The sequence below is a fragment of the Canis aureus genome, chromosome 25, assembly GCF_053574225.1.
Source record: "Canis aureus isolate CA01 chromosome 25, VMU_Caureus_v.1.0, whole genome shotgun sequence".
NCBI classification, from domain to species: Eukaryota; Metazoa; Chordata; class Mammalia; order Carnivora; family Canidae; genus Canis; species Canis aureus.
The window spans coordinates 6,730,062-6,750,548 of NC_135635.1; the positions used below are offsets into that span (position 1 = coordinate 6,730,062).

Genomic DNA, 20,487 nt, shown 5'->3' on the forward strand with positions numbered 1-20,487 from the left:
AATAACGTAGACAATGGAAGGCAGTGAGGGGCAGGGGCGGGGGGGGGGGTGTAGAAAGGAAGAAAATGGATAAGTCGCCCTGCTCTGCTTCCCCTCGCCACGACCACTCCTTGGCCCTCCGTCCCTCTGGTCCCCATACCTGACCCTTGGCCAGGCCCTCGAAGCCATCATGCACAACCAGCACCCGGTTGCCCTGGATGAGTCCAATTCTCACGGTGGAGCGGACGGCAGCATTCATGCCTGCGGCTGGGGCACCCACGTTCATCACGGCCACCGTGTGCATGGTAGCCTGGGGAGGAGGAAGCCGAGAGGGAGCAGGGCAAAGATGGGACAGAAACGCCAGCAGATGGGAGGGGACAGGTCAGTAAGGTCCCTGAACTCTGGGTCCCTCAGGTCCTAGGATGAGGATATCTGCCTCTGGACAACACACCCTGTCCCTGGGAGCGCCGGCACGGTCCGTCTCCTCGTGCCATGGAGGCAAAACTCTGTCACAAGTCAGTAAGTAAAGCTGCTGTCCCTGACCCCAGGCACCATTCATTCCGTAACGGTGAGGCCTTCCTGGGCAGTATCTCCAAAGCGTGATCCTTGGACCACCTGATCTTCATGCCTATTGAACCTGCATATTTCTGGGCCCTGCACCAGATCTAAATCCTCTCTGAGGGAAGGATCCAGCAACCTGCATGTTTGATAAGCAGCCCAGATGATTCTGATATATATTACATATTGAGAACCACGCCTTCCATGGAAGAAGCGGCTTCCATACACCCAGGTGTGATTATTCCCAGCCTTGCTCAGAGGAAATACGACATAAGCCTCTTTCCCTTCCTTGCATGCTACCTTGGGAGTCCTAACTTGGTTGTGGGTCTTGGGTTAGAGACAACCAGGGCACACTGGGAGCACGGGGCTGGTATCTGGGGTGGCTACAAGCAGAGTTCTTCACAGGGTCGGGGACCCTGTACCGAAGATGACAGGGGGGCAAGGAAGCTGGCATGGCTAGAGGTTGCAGGAGTGGCCACACAGGGAGGCCGAGAGAAGGAGTCAAGGGCAGAGAGCTCACCGATGTCTTCGAGACGGGAGGTCTGATGTGAGCCAGAAGCTTGTACACCTCCCAGTTGTTCATGAAGCTCCTGTAAAAAGTACGGGGTGGGGGGTGGAGGGGACTTCAGGCCACTCCTCTTGGCCAGCAGCCAAGGGGGTCTGAAGTTTTGCTCTGAGTGTGAAAGTTCCATAGGGCAAAGCTCAAGGGATATAACCGGGACATGGCAGGCACTGGACAGGAGCTGATAAGGGGCCACGAATTAATCAACCCGGGCCAGAGTGCTCTCCTCCCGGGTGCTGCACTCAGCCTGAGACGCTGCCCCTCGCCTAGAGAAAGGGCAAACCTAGCTGGAACCCCCACACACGAACACCAGATTACAGAAGGCCAATCCCAGGGAGAGCATCCCTGGGGTGGTCCGTGCCTCCCAGTCACCCCACAGCCCATGCTCCGGGGGAAAAAACTGTTGCAGAGACAATCACAAGAGAAAGAAGCAGAAGCTCCTATTTTGGGTCTGAAGCTATGTCCAATTTTTTTTTTTCTTCACTCCAGTAATCTGTTTTCTGTAGCTACTGAGCTTCTGGTCGTCCCCTCACCGGCCTCTCAGCTTCATGGCTTCATCGAATTTCCTGTCATTCATGGCCTTGGTCACATCCTTGGTCTGAGGAAGGAACACGGCAAGAGTCACGACTAGGAGGCAGGGCCCTTTACACAGCAGGATTTCTGCCTGGTGGTAAGACCCTGCCTGTCTCTGCGCTTCTGCAAAGATGCTGCCTACCATGCACCCCACCTTTTCTATGTGCTCCAAGCTTTCACAGAAAGAGATATCTTTGGTTTTCTTTAATTTGTGGAGTAATGAGCAGCAGAAGGAAGGAGCAGATTCAGTGCTCTACTTACTAGAACCTGGGCAGAGCAGAGGAGTGCTCAGCAGAACAGCTTTCTTCCCCATTCCACACCCAGGACCCCAACCTCAAAGCAGCCTCTAAACTGAATGACTGAAGAAGACCCCCCCTCCAGACGGCGTGGTTAGGAAGAAAGGCTGATCCCTGCCATGTGTTTCCCAGCTACTGATTTCTGGTGCGTTAGCTCTTGGGCTTTTGGATACGCAGTCCCAAGCAAGGCTGGAGCATGTCTGTGCTGTAGGTTGCTGACACTCGTGAGCCTCGGAGAGAAGCAGGCCAGGAGCGGGGAGCCAGCCCGGAGGATCAGCCAGCCAGACCCCTTAGCCCCCAGCCACACGGTCTGCTCTGTGGCATCCGAGGATTGATTCCTTCATCACCAGAGCCACCACTCCCTGAGCACTCAGCATTTTCCAGGTACTGCATCACACCCATCCCAAACATCCCCTCCACTCCTTGTAACAGCCCTCAGGATGAGTGCTAGAAACCTCACGTTGCTTCAGAGAAGCATGTCCAAGTAGAAATCACAGAAACAGGGGAGCCTGGGTGGCTCAGCGGTTAAGTGCCTGCCTTCAGCCCAGGGTGTGATCCTGGAGATCCGGGATCGAGTCCCACATCGGGCTCCCTGGATGGAGCCTGCTTCTCCCTCTGCCTGTGTCTCTGCCTCTCTCTCTGTGTCTCTCATGAATAAATAAATAAAATCTCTTTTAAAAATAAATAAATAAATCACAGAAACATATAAGCCAGCCAGCCAGACCTTAATAACATCCCTGCTTCTACTCATGTTTGGAGAGAGAGACTGCATTTCTCTTCCAGCAAAGACATTGCAAAATCTTGGATGCGAGGTTGGATTTTACACGATATTGGGTCTCATTACTTGGTAGGGTCAGCATCTCTCCTGTGGAATACTTACAGACAGGGACGCTGAGGCTCAGCGAGGTGGCGGCTTCTTTGCAAAGCCTATTCTGCTCTTCCCACCTCACTCTAACTACACCATGCTGCCTTTCCATCTGCTCCTGTTCTAGTGGCCTTGGAACTTGGTCTCTTTCCCTTTAAGCTCCAGTTCAAAGACAGGCTCGGGGCTGTTAGGAAGGGGAGCCGAGGTCAGTACTTACCACCTGTACACACTCCATGAGGGGCAGGCGCACAGCCTGGTTACCAGAGAGGCTCACCACGCAGGCCGGGGTGTCCGGGGTCCCCTCCAAGAGCGCCATCACTGCTTCCACACCCATCCTGCTGCCCTGTGGGAGCCCAGGGACCAAAGACAAGTCTGTTCAGGGATCCCTATCTGGACTCGGCCTGGAGAGCCAGGGCACTCAAGGCCCTTCCAAATCACAGGGTGGAGCTGCACATTTAAGGACCACAGCCAAGAGCTTGCTGGGCTTTGCCTCCCTACTCAGATTTCATCTATAGCTTGATAATTCTTCATCCTCTTGCCGTTAGAATTCTATTTGGTTCCAGAGAAACGCATCCAATGTAGCAATCAAGGAGATTACTGAGGCTTGATAATATTCCCTTCTTATTGATAAAGCAAGAAAGAATATGGCCTCTCCCAATGCAGATCAGATAAGAGGGTTCAATCTGAGTGTCTGAGTTAGATCTTAATAATGTTATTAATGCTCAAAGCGGGGATCCCTGGGTGGTGCAGCGATTTGGCGCCTGCCTTTGGCCCAGGGCACGATCCTGGAGACCCGGGATCGAATCTCACATCAGGCTCCCGGTACATGGAGTCTGCTTCTCCCTCTGCCTATGTCTCTGCCTCTCTTTCTCTCTCTGACTATCATAAGTAAATAAAAATTAAAAAAAAAAATTAAAAAAAAAAATAATGTTATTAATGCTCGAAGCGGAGATATGAGACCTCACCGTTCAGGGAGCATAGAGGTTCCCATCAGTTTTTAAAACAGAAGGGAATTCTTAAATGTATGGGAATGGGTCAAGGGCCACCGCAGTCCAGAGGCTGGTGGTGGGTGGCAGTAAGCCCCTGTCGTGGTGAAGTGCAGTCGTGCAAGTTGTGGGTCCAAAGATGTGAGGGCCACAGAACCATGACTTACCAGGATTCGGTCGAAGGCTGATGGGGTCCCACCCCGCTGCACATGCCCCAAGACAGTGACCCGAGTGTCATATCCCAGACGCTTTACCACCAGCTGAAGACAGAAGGACACAGAGTCAGAGACCAAAAACAAGCAGAGACTAAGATAAACCACAGATGATTTAACCTCTTGTAATGATCCCTTGGAAACTAGGGGGCAGGAAACTTGGGGAAAGATGTGCAGAAGGACTAAGGGGAGATTCAGAAACCACCAGGGAAGGGCGCGGGCGGGATGGCATCCAAGGCCTCTCTGGCTTCATGGATACTAACCTCCTTGATTTCTTCTGAGGTGATTGGTTTCCCATTCTTGTCAATCGCACCCTCAGCCACAATGATGATGTTGAGACGAGAACCCCGGGTCCTTGTCTGGTCAAGAACAAAAAGAAGAGTGGTCGATGGGGTGAAACTGATGGATGGGAAGGGCATTGTCAGCGGGACAGGCGAGAGTTTTTTTAAGGGCAAAAAAAAAAAAAAGAAGTGCCAGTACCTCACTAAGCCGGCGACAAAGATGTTCCTCCCAGTCATCATCTGGCGGACATTCAGGAATAAAAACCCAGTCAGCCCCACAGGAGAGGGAGGTGACAAGGGCCAGGTATCTGAGAGGAGAGGCAGAAGCATCACGTGGGGAGTCCCACTCCACCAAGAGCCTCACCAGAACCCTGCAGGTTGCCTGGCCCCATAGTTGGTGAAGGGTCTGAGGACCTGTGGTTTCATTCTTGGAGGTGGAAGCACCGCTGAGACAGCTTCTCAGTGAGATTCTGTCCCTGAAGGGCACCTTCTAGTCATGCCACCCTACCACAGTGGCCTCAGACTTCAGAGCACTGGGTGCCCTCTCATGCTGGAGTGGGCCTGTGCACATACACACACGCACACACTTGGGGTGGAAGCAGGGAAACGAGGCCCCAGCCAGAGGAGCGTGGGCCCCTCCAGATCTGCTCCCCCGGGAGACCTCCCTGGATCCTCCGGGGAAGAGAAGGTTAGTGCTGACTCCACAGAAGCAGCAAGTCCAGATGATCTTACCCACAGTGCCGGCCCATCACTTCCAACACAAACGTCCTCTGGTGGCTGCAAGAGACAGACGCAGGGCTGACACAATCCTACTGTCCCTACGGCCAGGATCAAGCCGCCCCCAGAGCCAGGATGGGTAACCTCCCTGGGAGATGCCACTAGATCTTCCAGCAGGCTCCCCGAGAGCCAGGAAGACCTAGGAGAAACACATCAGCCACGGGGAGCTGAAACGTGCAGTGAAAGGGGTCAGTCCTGTGGCTCTGTTCTGGGGGCCCAGGGGGCCCAGGAAGGGAAGGAGGGAAAGGGAACAGAAGTGAAGAAGTGAGGACTTGACCAGTCTGGAATCCCCTGGGATTGCCTTGGCAAAGTGTGACCTTCTGTCCTCCCAATCTCGCACACTGCCTCCCCCGCACCCCCTACTCTGAGCAGTGGCAGCGATAGCCCCCACAATCGCTATGACACAGCTGAAAAGGGTGGCTGAGGTGTGGGGCTCCCCGGATTTGTCTCAGGTTGGACGCTAATCCTGGGACATCCTTTGGGTGTCAAAGCCCCAGAGCTAGTGTGGCCAGTAGGCTAGATGGTGAGAAGACGCAAGCCTACAGCATTCAGACAGCAGTGCAGTCTCAGGCCCTAGAGATCACTCTTTGTTAAAGAGTGTCCCGGCACCAGAAAACTGGTCGTTATGGCCTGCAGCTCCAGTGCATGCCTCTGCTCTGACCCCAGCCCTTTAGCCAGTTCCAGCTGCCTCTCTGCAGGCCCCCTCACCTCTGAGCAGTAGTGGTGATGGCATCCACGATCTCTATGATCCGGTGCAGGGCAGAGTCGGTGCCGATGGTCATGTCAGTGCCGCAAAAGTCATTGTCAATTGAGCCCACCAAGCCCACGATATTCAGGTAGCTGGACTTCGTAGCCTCCTCCGCTGTGATCTTACCTGACAAAGACAAGAAACCAGGAGCCGCCAGGTGAGGGGCCTGGCATGCCTAAAGAACAGATGGGCGGAGAGAGCAGGACCCGCAGCCAGTGGGCACCACAGGCAGTGGCACAGTGAGGAGAGCAAGGACCACCCCGCCCCCGCCCCATTCGCGTCTGGGTAACGATCTCCTCCATTGGGGTGGGGGTGCGCACACTTCTGACAACCACGTCTCACCCGCTTTCTGGAGGTCACTCAGCAAGTCACTCCACTCAGAACGGAAGGTGTCCGCCCCAGTGAGGCTGCCATCACCCCCGATGACACACAGATTGGTGATCCCACGTTTCACTAGGTTGTGGGCAGCTCGAAGTCGCCCCTCTCGTTCCCGAAAATCCTTGCACCGGGCACTTCCAATGACTGTGCCACCCTATGGGGAAGAGGTAGGAGTCAGCCCCCCCACCCCGGAGGAGAAAGCTGAATTTTGGCTGAACATGCTAAGATTTCCCCTATTCCAACACTGTGATGGGCTGTCATAACCACATGGCTTTCTAGGACATACCCTGACATCCTTACAGGTCATTTGTCCCTTCTAAAGGAGAGGGAAATGATACTGGCTGAGCTACCACAGGGTCACTCCTTATATTCTGCTACACCTGTTTGTTGAAGACTGCTCAGATCAACCCATTTCATTGAAGGCATTGTCATCAAAGTGATTATCCTCAAGGGGAGCAAAGGAACACATACATGCTGTTGGCTTTTGGAATCATCTCCATCTTTCACGTGTTCTTAGAAGCATATGAAATAGCACTGGCTTCGGCCTTTGGAAATTCTCCCTAGTGACCTGACTGCATCAGATTGCATCCAAACTATTCTTAGGAGTTCATCCCAATGTGCCTGGTAGTACTTTCTCCCTCTTGAACTCACTGATTTCTAATTGTAACCAGGCACTGCCAATTCTTTCCTCTCTGCTCTTCAGGATCTATGGTGCTAGTGGAAGAAGACACAAGACATAGGTATTCACAGGAAAAATGGCTCTGAGGATTGTCAGGGGTTTAGAGATACCCCAAGAGAGGTAAGTATACTTAGGGTTTCCACAAATCATATATACTGGCATCCATGACTTTGGGAGTATTGATGGAGAAGTCTGGCTCATTCTCAGACCACTTTACAGCAGGCACTATTGCCTATAAAGAACCTTCACAAAGCACTGCACATTAAATTTCCTCCCACGGATTTTTAGAGGAGAGAGGTAAAGAATGGGGATACAAATGCAATTTGTAGATCTTTCAGTAAATCAGATAATAGGTATCTGACCTAGAGAAAGTAGCTCAAGGGGTTGTGATGCAATCAGCATAATCTTAGGGTGTTTCTGGAAACTCTATACTGGTTTCTTCCTCCCTTAAACACTCTGGTTTCAGGTGACCTTATCACCATCACATGAGGACTGGCAGATTTCATCTCTACTTCTGGCTCTGGCTCCAGTCCTCTGGTAAAGTTATTTTCATGGCCAGACCTTCCCCGTGATGCCAGAGCAGGACCTGCTTACTTACCAATTCCTCAAGTCTTGCCTATGACCTTTCTTTAAAGAGCAAACTGTCCTGTGACCGCATTCCTGCCCCCCTGCCACCGTAGGAAAACAGGGTGATGTTTTCAAACTCAAAGAGTAAAGAGCAATCGTGGCACCTCTCTAGTCATAGAACCCTTCATGTCGAGCCACATTGTTGTGGGTTGGGGGGAGACTTGGGCAACTATGAGGCCAAACCAGAATGGGGTGCAACAACGACAGGACAAATACGGGATGGGAGTCCTCTGGAACATACCAGCTGAAGCATCATCGAAACGCTCTCCCAGGTGGCTTCCCTGATGTGATCTCCACCATCCACCAGGCCTTGGTAACCCTGTGGGGCACATTACAGCCATTCAGCCCCTGCTAGGCCAGTTCTCCCTAAACCCCCACGATTAAGACAGAATCCCTGGGAAGAAGCTTTTTGAGAATCAAGTCACCTCCTCCCATTACTGAGTCCTGGATGCCCATGACACTGTCACATTTAACACTGTGCAAGGAAGAAGACATCAAATTTTCAAGACCCTCATCTAGTTTCTTGTAATCGCAAAAGGTCAGGATGCCCTTCCTAGTATTTCATCCTAATTCCTCTTGCTTATGGCTCATCCCATGTCCTCCAATCTGCTTCCCAGGGAACTAGATAACAGATGGCTTTGTTAACAGTAGAGGGGAAAGAGAAGGGGTTGGAGGGAGGCCAAGAGAGAAATAGGACTGGAAAAGATAAAATTTGGGAGAAGATAGATAAAATTTACAGAAAGAAGAGTGGACAAAGAATGAGAGGGAAGGGAGAGAAGGAAAGAGGAGTCAGAACCTCAGAAGGTTTGCAAACTACAGAAATCTGATGAGACTCTTCTTTCCAAAAGCTCTAGCTCTGGACATACCTAAATTTTCTGTGAAATACTCATTTCAGCTTCTCTCTTTATCTTGGTGGAGGTTAGGGGAAGAGAGGATTACTTCTTCCTTTAACTGGATGGGCAACATGAGGACCCAGTCTGTAGATCCCCAGATCCCACCATCGTTATTGGAAACTGGAATGGCAGGGGACACTCATGAAGACAGGGAGCTGAGATAGGTCAGACAGCATGTAACTGGGAGGTGAGGAAATAGGAAGTGGGGAAGGGGGAGCAGAAAATAGGGAAAGAACAACAGAGAACAAAATAGAGAACCAACCTCATGGACAAAGAAGACACGGGCACCAGTAAAGATACCCACTCGAACCACAGCCCTGACAGCAGCATTCATACCTGTGAGGAGAGAGGAGAGACAACAGGGAGAGGTTACTCCTGAGAAAAGCAGCCTGGACTACAAGATACAATTCAGTCCATTTCTCAGGCTTTTCTCTGAATCTAGAAAACTCTCCTCCACTAACACTGAATTATCATGTTTAGTGTTGATGTAGCTCCAGATATCCCCCAGTCAGCCCCCTCCCCGCCAAATCCCATCTTTCCTGAGACCTTTCCTCACAGGGCAATCTGGGAATTATAATCTTGAATGCTTACTGTAGTGGGAGACACTGCTAACTGCTCGTCAAATGTCATCTCGTTTAATCCTATTCACAACCCTAAAGTTGCCTCCATTTTACAGATCTGGAAACTGAAGTTCAAAGAGGTCAAGGTCACAGAGCCAGTCTCTCCACAGAGAGAAACAATTAGGACTAAAACAGAGAGGAGAGTCTTTCTCCTTTCTCCCATAGAAGTATTACTCCTTTTGAGGAGCTACTCAGCAATAAGAACCATCTCTCCCAAGAGTACGGTGGAGGAACTACCCTGCATAGCACACAAGACATGGAGCAAGCTGTAAAGGCCTCCATATTAGAACCAATACTACTGATAACTGTGCTAAGCAGAGCTTCCTTGGTGAGAGACAGAAGACATTCCCAGGTCTTGGTCCCGGTAACCCATCCTACCTTGTAATGTGAGGAGGGGCTTCACAGTGATGCTCAAGGAACTTCGGAGCCAAGATAGATCAATTTCTTATGAACCATTTTAACCAACTTCCCTCAGATGCTTCCCTAGCATGTTTTTTGTTTGTTTGTTTCAATCTACAATCTATTCTTATGGTCCTGAATCCCGCCTAGAGAATTATCATATACCAGTGAGTACTAGAGAAACCAGTAATTAGAAAATCTGCAGCAGCAGACCAAAATCCATCATGAACTACTACAAAATCCAAAACTACCTGGAATGGAATAAAATAAAAAAGATCAGAATATTTGCAGGGGTCTGCAGGCTGACAAAGTTGGTATCGGGTGGCTATATGTGCCAAGTTAAACTGGAGGTCCATGCACTCATTGAGCAAATATTTACTGAACACCTACCGTGCTCCACACACTACAGGCATTGGGGAAACAGCAGTGAATGATAGAGTCTAGGGATATGAAGATAAAGGACTTGGTAATGGTCCTCAAGACTTGCAAAGAGTATAAGATGGTTACAACACAGATCCCTATGAGGGAGGTACGTACGTACAAAGCCAGTGGGAACAAGGAGAAGGAGCATCCAAGCTGCCAGGAGTAAGTCAGGACAGGTTATACCAGATAAGACAGCACTTGGCCTCAGACCCAGTGGACAATTCCTTATAAATCTTTTTTTTTGGCCAGTGAAAAATGAAGAAGGTGAAGGTCAAGAAACCACCTTAAGTAATTCAGTACTATAAAAAATAAGATGTAAGACAGGAAGCTGTGAGAGATGAAGCTATACAGGCAGGCAGACATCTGCATGCCACGTGAGGGAGTGTGCCTCCTATTCTGCAGGCCAGGGTTTGACTGGGGATCCATAGATGATGGTTTCAGGGAATTCAAGAACCCCAGGAAACTGTATGGAAAGCTTTCTGGGCATGGAAATTTCCTTTGAGAGAAGGTCCACAGCTTTCATTTGATTCTTAAAGGAGTCTGTGACCTGGAAAAAAAAAAGTTGCAAATGATGGAAAATCTTTGAACAATTGTGAGAGTGGACAGACACGATGCTCCCTGCATCTTGGAAAGATCAGCGTGGCAGCAATGCAGAGGAGGCTGGGATAAGATGACTATCTGGCAGCCTAGGCAAAAAATGATGAGGACTTGGACTGGAGACTGGCCTTTGGGACAAAACAGAAGACACTGGACAGGAGATATCTAGGAAACAAGATTTCAGGGTGTTGGAGAGGACAATGCAAAAGCCCCATGACTGACTCAGGCAAAGGGTAAAACTGTGGTGTAATTGAGCAGAGGCAGGCTTCGATTCAGGCAGGTGGGGGTGTAGATGACACATTCATATTGGGAGAGCTTGAGCTTGATGTTCTTATGGGACATCCATGAGGACTTGGAAGGGGCTGTCTCAAGAGAATGATAGAACCTGAATGGGAAAGGCAAGGAATAGAATGTGGAGCAAAACTGATACTGAAGGCACAGGCAGGGAACATGAGATCCATGAGGGAAACTGAGGAGGAGCAACAAGAAAGACAAAAGGGAAACCAGGTCTTAGCGATGTCTTGGAAGCCAAAGGGGACAGTTGCAAGAAGCTGGAACAGTGCTGAATGCTTCCAATAATTGATCTCAGTAAGAGCTAAAAGACTCAGCTTGCCACACAAGGTCTCTGGTGAGCACCACTGTCAAAGCTCACTTCCGCCACCACTGAAGCAAAGTCACATGAGGTCTAGAAGTCTAGGTTCACACCCCCAAATTGAAGGATTCAAAAGGGAAAAATCTGTGATGGGAGCAGGTTTCTCAGAAGCTTTAGGGAAAGCCTGTGTGTGTGAAAAGAATGGAGTCAACACAAAGCCATCAGTGCCTTAGGAAGGATAAATAAAGTCAGTATGATCAGAACAGAAATGAAACTATCCTTTATTTTCTAGACTTTCACAAAGTCTGTGGGATTCTCTATGGGATACCTGAAATTCTGGAGTATGAATCTGTGATCTTAAGAAATAAGGAAAAAAGATTTTTCTGGAATTCATAGGTTGGAATACTGCTTCCCACTCCCAAGCTCAGTAAGCGTAGGGAGAAAAGATTTAAGAAAAGTGACTTAAAAGGTTTTAAGTGTAAAGTAAATAGATGGCAGGTAGGAAATATCCAAATCCACTGGGCAGAAGAAAAATCCCACAAGAAAAGAAGATTCTTTCTCTTCTCTCCTCTTTTTACCCTCTTACCTCAACCTTCCAGAGGTCATCCATCCTGCCTCTAAGTTAGACAGTTGTTTTCCTAGAAACCAAGTTTTAGGACTCTCTTTGCCCCCTATACCTGCATCTCAAACTCTCAGTTCCCTAGAAATCACAGATTGGGATGTATATGGAACTTATTCTAGGGAGTCCCAGTAATTCTCTGGGCTCTCCTACTTAACATTACTGGTCCCAGACCAGTCCTGGCCAGACTCTCCTTGGCCGTTCCATGTTACCCTAAATAACCCTCTATTCGCAGCTGTCTGACTTATTAGAAGCAAGACAAAGGATAAGATTACAGGCACCACCCAGGGGGTATTCTGGGTACAGCCAGGAGGGGCTCTGGAGAACATCAGAGGCACGTACTTTGGAGTTTCTAATTACAGCCTATAGGGAAGAGGCTTTGAGGAGAACTAAGGGTGATGGGTCTCTATGACACGAGACAGAAAAAAACAATAAATGACTTAGTCACTACCTTTTGGAAAGCAGATGTTAAAAACTTTCTATTTTAACTGGACTTTGAATAGGAAAAAAAATCCGGTAATTCCAACATGAGAAATAAATGTTAGATCTGAATGACACTTTTGAATATGCAAATTAAAATTATGAATCCTAGAAGAGCAATTCAGAGAGGTAATTGAATCCCTGTTCCTATAAACCTTTAAAAACTTTAAACAGGATAAACATGCATTCGGAATGGACTGTCCATCTGAAGACAGAGGGCTAGAGCAGATGACAGAGATCCTTTCCAGAATAAGCCAATGTCAAATGTGGTATGATTTAGCAGAGCTGGGGTCATTCCTGGGTTGAAAAGAGAATTAGGATTTGTATCAACTCAGCCCAGCTTCTGAGCTCAGGATGTCTGACTTCTGGCCTCTCTTCTGCTTTAAGAAGTTATCAGCTTTGCTAAACTCAGGGAATGACAGAGCTGTTGGCCTCTATGGATTTTACAGAGCCCAACCTCACTCTCCCACGTGGCCCACAGCCTCTGGGGCAAAATCATTTCTGTGCCCTCTCCCTGGGAGAACTGAAGATCATTAAACCTATCTCTGGGCAGGCCACTGCTGTATTTGAGCTGCTCCTTCTATTGGGATCTATCAGCTCTTCTTTGAGTTTTCTGCTTTGCTTCCCTGCCTCTCTTAGTTTCATCCTACTAATGTGCACCTGTGATGTTATGTGGCCCGCAATGGGATATTTCCCTGGGCACACTGTGCCTGTCACAGGATCCCAAAGGCCTTGGTCCAGCTGGCCTTCCAGAAATCAGCCTATGCTAGCCCCTGCCTCCATGAAGGATAATCTTCCCTTAAAGCAGGTGAAAGTCCCTTTGGAATGAGGATTTCTCTGCTCAGAATCAGGAGCTGGAAGGGCTCTGCTGCTCTTAGACCCAAGTTATATCCTAGGTCTCTCTCATTTTTTTCTTTTCTTTCCTTTTTTTTTCCCCCTCTTTCCCTCTCCAGAAAGTCCTTCTTTTTCATAATTTCCTAACTTCAGATACCTCACTTGGATTTTTAGCAGGCTCTTGCTTCACTTCATCTAGTTTCACAGGCCACCCTACCAAGGTTTTAGGGTCAACACTCAGACTTTATGTAGCAAGGGATTCTTTCCAGGAGAGAACAGAGAAGCAATAGAAGCCAGGTCAGCCTCCAGTAGGGCTCTGCATTCCTTATCTGGCCACTATTGCTGAACTCAGACTTCTGTGCCCTCCTTCCTATGTGTCCTCATTCTAGCATTCTCATATTCATGATATATGCCACAGTTTTAATTAAGTGAACATTAATTTAAAAAACATATTTAAAATCTACATTTAGAAAAGGACCATAAGAGTAAAGACAACATGTGACTTTTTCATGGATATATCCTTAGTGCCCGCCATCCTGTTTGGTATACAGGTGCTCAAAATTTTCCTTTGCATTTAATTAGGAACATTTACTTAGCATTTACTATGTACCAGGCATTACCGAATGAAGAATTCATTCAACGAAGAGTTCGGTTTCTCGAAATCTACCTTCTCTGGGAACTTTTTCCTGGTTAATCATACCAAGGTCTAGCATTTCATTATTAGAGTGTGTTCTATTTGGTTAAGGCACACTTGATTATTGTTATTTATGAGACTTACGTAAGAATTTTGCTAATATATGTCATCTCTCCTCCTAAAACTACAAATTCCCCCAAGGAAATCAACTTCTTCACAACATGTAAGACAGGGCTCTAAAAAAAGGGAGTCCTTAACACAAAGTCTAGGATGCCTAGAGAGAGTGGAGCAGAGCGAAAGGGAGACTAGCTGAAATCTCTTTCCTTCTGTCTTCTTCCCAGCACAGTCTTCATGTCCTGGTATCCCTCCCAATGTGATTCTACCTCTCTCCAAGGCATTATAAACTAGAATATACAAGATCATCAAAGGAGAAAAAAAAAATCACACATTCCCTATCTCCTACTTCATTTTTCCATATACCTGATTTTCCTGACTTCCAGGTTTCTGGGACTCAACCCAGATAGGGGTTCTCTTTGGCTCTGCTTTTTGCACCCCACCCCCGACCCATGGATCTGCACTGATTAACTGCTGCTGTTCCTGTTTGTTCGAGGGCTGAAGGAACAGAAAAGGAGGAAAAAGCCAGAGAATGAAGTAGAACTGTTTCTAGTGCTGTCAGAGTGAGGTGCTGGTCTCTGGTCAGTGCAGGAGCTCTACAGACATCGGAGGCAATACCTAAGGGTCTAGGTAGGGCCCACCAAATCCCAGTTCAGGGGCCCCTCCCTTTCCCCACCACTTCCAATGTGCTTGAAGTGAATCCACCTACTGCTTTCTCAACCATTTTATCTCTTCAGTCTCTAATGTTGCTTGAGGAAACACCTGTTTTTTTAGGTACCAAAGGACCCAAATGGTCCCAAATCTTCAGAAAAATCTGGAAAGAAGTGTTATGAAGGCTTGAGTAAATTAGAGCAAACAATATCCAGAAGTACTTAGGGACTTAGACCTGACAGATTTTGGGGAAGGCCCAGGAATCCAGTGTGAATCTACAAAAGGACATTAAGGAGGATAGTTTTGTTCTACAGGTGAAGGGAGTCAAGAAACTCAAGGGGGCCTACCAGCCACCCAGTCCCTCCTCAAGCAGAGCCATCCTCCTTACCTTGGGCATCTCCACCAGAGGTTAACACGGCGATGGCTTTGCCGATCCCCAGGGTTTTGGCTGCATGGTGCTCTTCATGGGTCATGATCCACTCTAGAATTCAAGGGAAGGACCAGGTAAGACACAAGAAGAAGATGGAGGTGCTCGGAAAATGGTTCTGTTAAACTGGCAAGAGCCACCTCAGTCAGGCTCTCTCACTATACTGACTCTGGGCTTTACAGCCTGGGTGCTTTGGGCTTCCTCCAGAAGAGGGCCACTCCCTCGCAGAGTGACAAGCTGAAATGTCACAGTAATCAAACCCAACACTGCAAAGGTCCTGGCTAATCCTTCCCACCTCAATTGGAGCCTATTTGAAGAACAAGCTAAGGTCAGGCGGAAGGGCAGTTGACTGAACAGAAATGAGAAAGGAAGGAGGAAAGTTAAGTTAGCCTCAAGGATCCTTCCCTTTCATGAAGGGAAGGGCTGCTGCAGATTGTAGGAATCGGATGAGGTTTGGGGCATTGATCAAGATCCAGCTAAGTGGAGGCAGAAAAGCGAGGGCAGGCTGGATTACAGGAAGATTAGGGTTCAGTTTTATGGAATTGGGCTAGGCTGGAACTGGGATTGGGGTTTTACATGCGCATTTGAGCTTGCGCAAATCAATGGTTCAGGCTCGGGAATGGTTAAAGATATTCCAGTTTCTCCCATTCTCTCAGGCTCCCTGACTCTTGAGCATCTCCCACCTCATCTTCAGGCCTTGCCCCTTACACTCCATGCTATCAGATGGAAGAGCAGCACAATCACTGCCACCTATACATAGATATGGACACAGTACATGTGACCACCTTCCTATTTTTGTCTTCAAGGCTTCTCTTTCTCACAGGAACACACAAGACATACTTTTGTATCCAAAAAAATGTCAACGAAATCATCACTTTCCCAGTTACCCAGGCTAAAACCTAAATCTTTAAATTTATCTCCTCCATACTCTCAGAGTCAAAACGGTTATCAAATCCTAATTTTCTCCCTTACTGTCTTCCCTTACCCTTCGCTTCTTTGTGATCCTCGCTGCCTCTCCCCACTTGGACTGCCTACCTGCTCTCCCTCTGTTTATTTCCCTTCTCCACTGTATCAGAGACACAAAACAAACCTCCACGAGAAGGTCACCGGACCCTGGGGCCTCAGTGGAGAGAGGATGCATTCACTTGAACGGGGGCTGATGACCTTTAAGCACAGCTCATGTTTCTGCTGTGAATCTGGGGAAATCTGGGTAGCTGCTGATAAAGACATAGGTCACATAAACACACAAATCCGAATATATGCCAATAAAATACATGCAATGAGACACTCATGAAGACATACATACACAAACACACATAGTATTATTAAGGGACACAGATTCTCAGACATACTACACATAATCCATAGATAAAGTCCAAACTTCCGAGACTGGCAGTCAAAGCTTCCGTGATCTAGCCCTCATCTACAGCTTCAACCTTTGCTCCCACAAATCTTCTGCTCCATCATCACTTGAACATTACTTTGCTCCTTCCCACTTGTGTACTTGAGCACACTGCATCTCGCATCCGGAAGGCCACCCTGGCCCTTCCACAGATCAATATCCCACCCCATCATTTAAGACCAGTCCTAGTCGCAATTCTATTAATATTAAGTCTATTTTAAGCCTTCACTGACTACCACAGGGCAAGGAGAGATTCTTTTTGGACCTCGTCTAATCATATACTGTCTGGTAGTGGATCATTCATTTAGCATTTAATCACTACTTTATGTGGTATTTTTTTTAAAGATTTATTTATTTCATTGAGATAGAGAGAGAGATGGGGAGAGACAGAGGAGAGAGAGAATCCTGAAGCAGACTCCTTGCTGGGGGGCAGAGCCCATCTTGGGGCTCAGGGCTCAATTCTAGGACCCTGAGATCATGACCTGAGCTGAAATTGAGAGTCAGCTGCTTAACCAATGAGCAACCCAGGCGCCTCTATGTGATATTGAAATTGGTTCTTATATGTCAAAAATGTTGGACTAAATCAAGGATCAGCAAACTATATAGCACAAAGATCAAATGCAGCCCTTTCTAAGGTTTCGTATGGCAGCAAACTAAAAAAGGTTTTTACATTTTTACATGGTTGAAAATACAATGTCACAACATGGGAAAATTACATGAAATTCAGATTTCAGTGTCCATACCACTCTCATTCTTTCACATGTCATCCTATGGCTGCTTTTCTGCTACCACAGGAGTAGATTATTGTGACAAAGACTAGGTAGCCTGCAAAGACTAAAATATTTACTACCTGGCCTTTTACAAAAAATGTTTGCAGACCCCCGGATAGATGATTGCTATAAGCCATTTTCCCTAACTAGACTGAACAATCCTCCAGGGAAGGATCATGTTCATTTTTTAAAAACTCTCCCGCAGCTTACGAAAGCCTGGTGAAGTCTATGCACATAACAGTTCAATAAATCCTTGTTGAAAGCATTAGTGAATTGACAAACAATACAAAATGTACACAGACATATGAAAACTTTTATCTAATATGCTTTGACACAAACATAGCTCCATATTCTACTTCTAAGACATACAGATACAAATAGGACTTCAGAAAGCATATAATGACAAACAGCAAAAGGAATACAATAAACACAGAGATAGAAACACTCTCCTATTTACTAGAGTGTGCATGTCCAAATCTCTGATGTTCAAAGAAAGAAAGACCAAGTAGCTGGTGCAAAGAGGAAGGCAAAAATTTGGGAAAGAAAGAACAAAACATGACTATGCTGATCCCATTTCCCCTGAGTTCTTTTCCTCTCTTTCACTCTGGGAGCTCATCACTTACAAACCCCCCAGGGATCATTCACCCCCTGGGGGCTTCAGCGGGGGAGAGAATTCACCATAACAAGGGGGGCGGTTAGGAGTGCTGACCTGCAAAAAAAAAAAAACAGCTCAGGTTCTTCTCCTGCATCTCTAACCAGTTATAGAGGTACAGGATACCAAAATGCACGCAGATTCATCTATAAGCATCCTTAGAGGTTCACAGCGACACACATGTAGAGATACACAGACATAAAATCTAAATATAAAACCACATGTGTGTAGATAAGCACGCGGGAGGAAGAAACACAGGGAGGCAACATCATAGGTGCACTGATTCGAATTGGAGGAGTGCCAGGACAGGAGTCGGGCAACCAAGGGCGACGAGGTCCGGGCACCACTCACCCATCCCTGCTTCTCAGGGAAGGGGGCTGTGCGTGCAAGCCGAGGGAGAGGAGCCGAAGGGTAGGATTCTTCGCGACGGCCTCTACCCATCCCCCTCCGCCCTCCAGTTTCTTATGCTGTACCCCCTCTTCTTTGCCCGTCCTCTCCTTCCAGTTCTCCCCACCGCCTCCTCCCAGCACGGTCATCCCCACCTCGCTCTCGGCTCTCCCCTGGGGTCTTTACCCAAGGGCCCCTCTTGCCTTTTAGTCTTAGCTCTCCTCCGCCACGGCTTCCTTGCAGACTGTCCTTGGGGAAGGGGGAGGGGAGCTTGGCCAACGCGGGGAGGAGCCAGGTGGAGGCGACAGGGAGGGGAAAGAGGAGAGGCTTCCCAACCTCCACTAGCTGATGCTGGCCCGGAGGCTCCGCCTCCTTCTGCTCCTCTTTCTCCTCCTCTCCCCTCCTCCTCCTCCCAAGGACTGCTCAGATATGGCATCAGCTTAGTCTCCTCACTCCCCAGAAGGTTCTCGGGTCCCCATGTCTGTCTCGGGAGCCATCAGCTCCTGTACACAGGGGGAATCAGAAATTATTTACTTGCTTCCCATGTTGTCCGCAGAGAAAACTTTTTTCTAGCTGGGATTGACTGAGACTCCTTGCATCCAAACACCCTCAACAACTAAAAATACCTCCCCCCGCCTCCCTCTGGCCTGATGCATTGTCTCCCACCTGTTTCACTCTTTAAACAAACATTCATGGAAAGGCTTTGTGCCAGGTTTGGGAGTAGGTGCTGAAGGATGAAAAGTTAAAGGAAACAGAGTCCCTACCCTGGAGGAGCATTGAACTCTGGTATTTTCCATAGAGGGATCTCAAAAAACAACTCCTTTTACATGTATGGACCTTTCTCAGGGAAAATACAGGGCTACCAAGCAAACAGCATCCACCACTGGAGCCTGAGCCAAGTACTCCCAGAGCCAAAGGTGCCTCTTTTCCTTGATCCGCTTTATTCCTTCTTCTCTCCACCCAAGTCTTTGAGGCAATGCCTCTTCACAGGCATCTCTCCTCCCCAGGCTCTTTCTACTCCCCTTCCTCTTACTTTTGTTTCTACCCCCTGCATATATACTAGCTGCAAACACTGAGAATAAAGATGAAACCACTGGAATACACAAAAGTAACTTTTGTGATGCAAATGTTACCATCAAAAGACAACCTATAGAAAAGGAGTAAATATTTGCAAATCACATATGTGATAAAGGACTGGTAGCCAGAATATATACATAACTAACAAAAAAAGATAACAACCCAATTTTAAAAATGGGCAAAAAGTCTGAACAGATACCTCACCAATGAAGATAGACATATGACAAATAATCATATAAAATGATGCTTAGCATCGTATGTCATTCAGGAACTGCAAATTAAAACAGATATCACTACATGTTGTTAGAATTGTTAGTATCCAGAACACAAACAAACCTGACAATATCAAATGCTGTTAAGAATGTACAGGAACAAGAACCCTAATTTTTTTCTTGGGAATGCAAAATGGTACAGTCACTTTAAGAGACAGTTTGGCAGTTTCTTACAAAGCAAAATATAGTCTTACTATATGATCCAGCAATCACACCCCTCTAAATATTTACCCAAATGAGCTGAAAACTACATCCACACAAAAACCTGCACATGAATGTTCATAGCAGCTTATTTATAATTACCAGAAACTGAAAGCAACCAAAATATCCCTCAAAAGGTGAATGGATAAATTGTGGTATATCAATTCAATGGAATATTATTCAGCAGTAAAAAGAAATGACCTATTATCAAGCAAGAAAAGAAGATATAGAGGAAACGTAAATATATATTGCTTAGTCAAAGAAGCCAGTCTCAAAGGGCTCTATACTATATGATTCCAACTAAATGACATTCTGGAAAAGGTAAAGAATGACATTTCTCTGGTGTAGAGAAAGAATGATAAATAGGTGGAGCACAGGAGACTTTTAGGGCAATAAAACTTCTGCATAATACATGACATTGTGCATTTGTCAAAACTCATAGAACTTATAATACAAAGAGTGAGCCTTAATATAAACAAACTATGGACTTTAGTTAATAATGTATCAATATTGGCTCATCAGTTGTAACAAATATACCACACAGATGCAAATAGTAATAAATGGAAACTGACCACAGGAGAGGAAACTGTGTAATCTGCTCAATTTTCTGTAAGCTTAAAACTTCTCTAACAAACAATGTCTACTAATTTTAAAAAAAAAAAAAAAAACATACTCTGTTCAATGAAATATCTAATGAAGGGATACCTGGGTGGCTCAGTGGTTGAGCATCTGCCTTTGGCTCAGGGTGTGATCCCAGGGTTCTGGGATTGAGTCCCACATCAGGCTCCCTGCGAGGAGCCTGCTTCTCCCTCTGCCTATGGCTCTGCCTCTCTCTGTGTCTCTCATGAATAAATAAATAAAATCTTTAAAAATATATATCTAATGAAACTGTAATATTAAAAAACAAAAAAATGGCAAGAGC

General features: G+C 47.1%; 1 protein-coding gene across 5 annotated transcripts in view; it reads right to left on the reverse strand.

Moving 5' to 3' along the window:
• Window positions 1-20,487, reverse strand: part of PFKM (phosphofructokinase, muscle) — a 44,814-nt gene that overhangs the window by 5,487 nt on the left and 18,840 nt on the right. For 3 of the 5 annotated variants that reach the window (XM_077870286.1, XM_077870284.1, XM_077870283.1), the window contains 13 exons: window positions 14,766-14,858; window positions 8,677-8,750; window positions 7,763-7,840; window positions 6,180-6,369; window positions 5,798-5,963; window positions 5,045-5,089; window positions 4,512-4,620; window positions 4,295-4,390; window positions 3,987-4,079; window positions 3,051-3,176; window positions 1,633-1,697; window positions 1,058-1,127; window positions 140-289 (listed from right to left, as the gene is read on the reverse strand). In XM_077870286.1, the coding sequence (XP_077726412.1) occupies window positions 140-289; window positions 1,058-1,127; window positions 1,633-1,697; window positions 3,051-3,176; window positions 3,987-4,079; window positions 4,295-4,390; window positions 4,512-4,620; window positions 5,045-5,089; window positions 5,798-5,963; window positions 6,180-6,369; window positions 7,763-7,840; window positions 8,677-8,750; window positions 14,766-14,850 (1,347 nt within the window). In that variant the 5' untranslated portion in view covers window positions 14,851-14,858. Of the gene's footprint in view, window positions 1-139; window positions 290-1,057; window positions 1,128-1,632; window positions 1,698-3,050; window positions 3,177-3,986; window positions 4,080-4,294; window positions 4,391-4,511; window positions 4,621-5,044; window positions 5,090-5,797; window positions 5,964-6,179; window positions 6,370-7,762; window positions 7,841-8,676; window positions 8,751-14,765; window positions 14,859-15,894; window positions 16,022-18,218; window positions 18,370-20,487 lie in introns of those variants that run through there. The other 2 variants (XM_077870287.1, XM_077870285.1) reach the window with 2 other exon arrangements.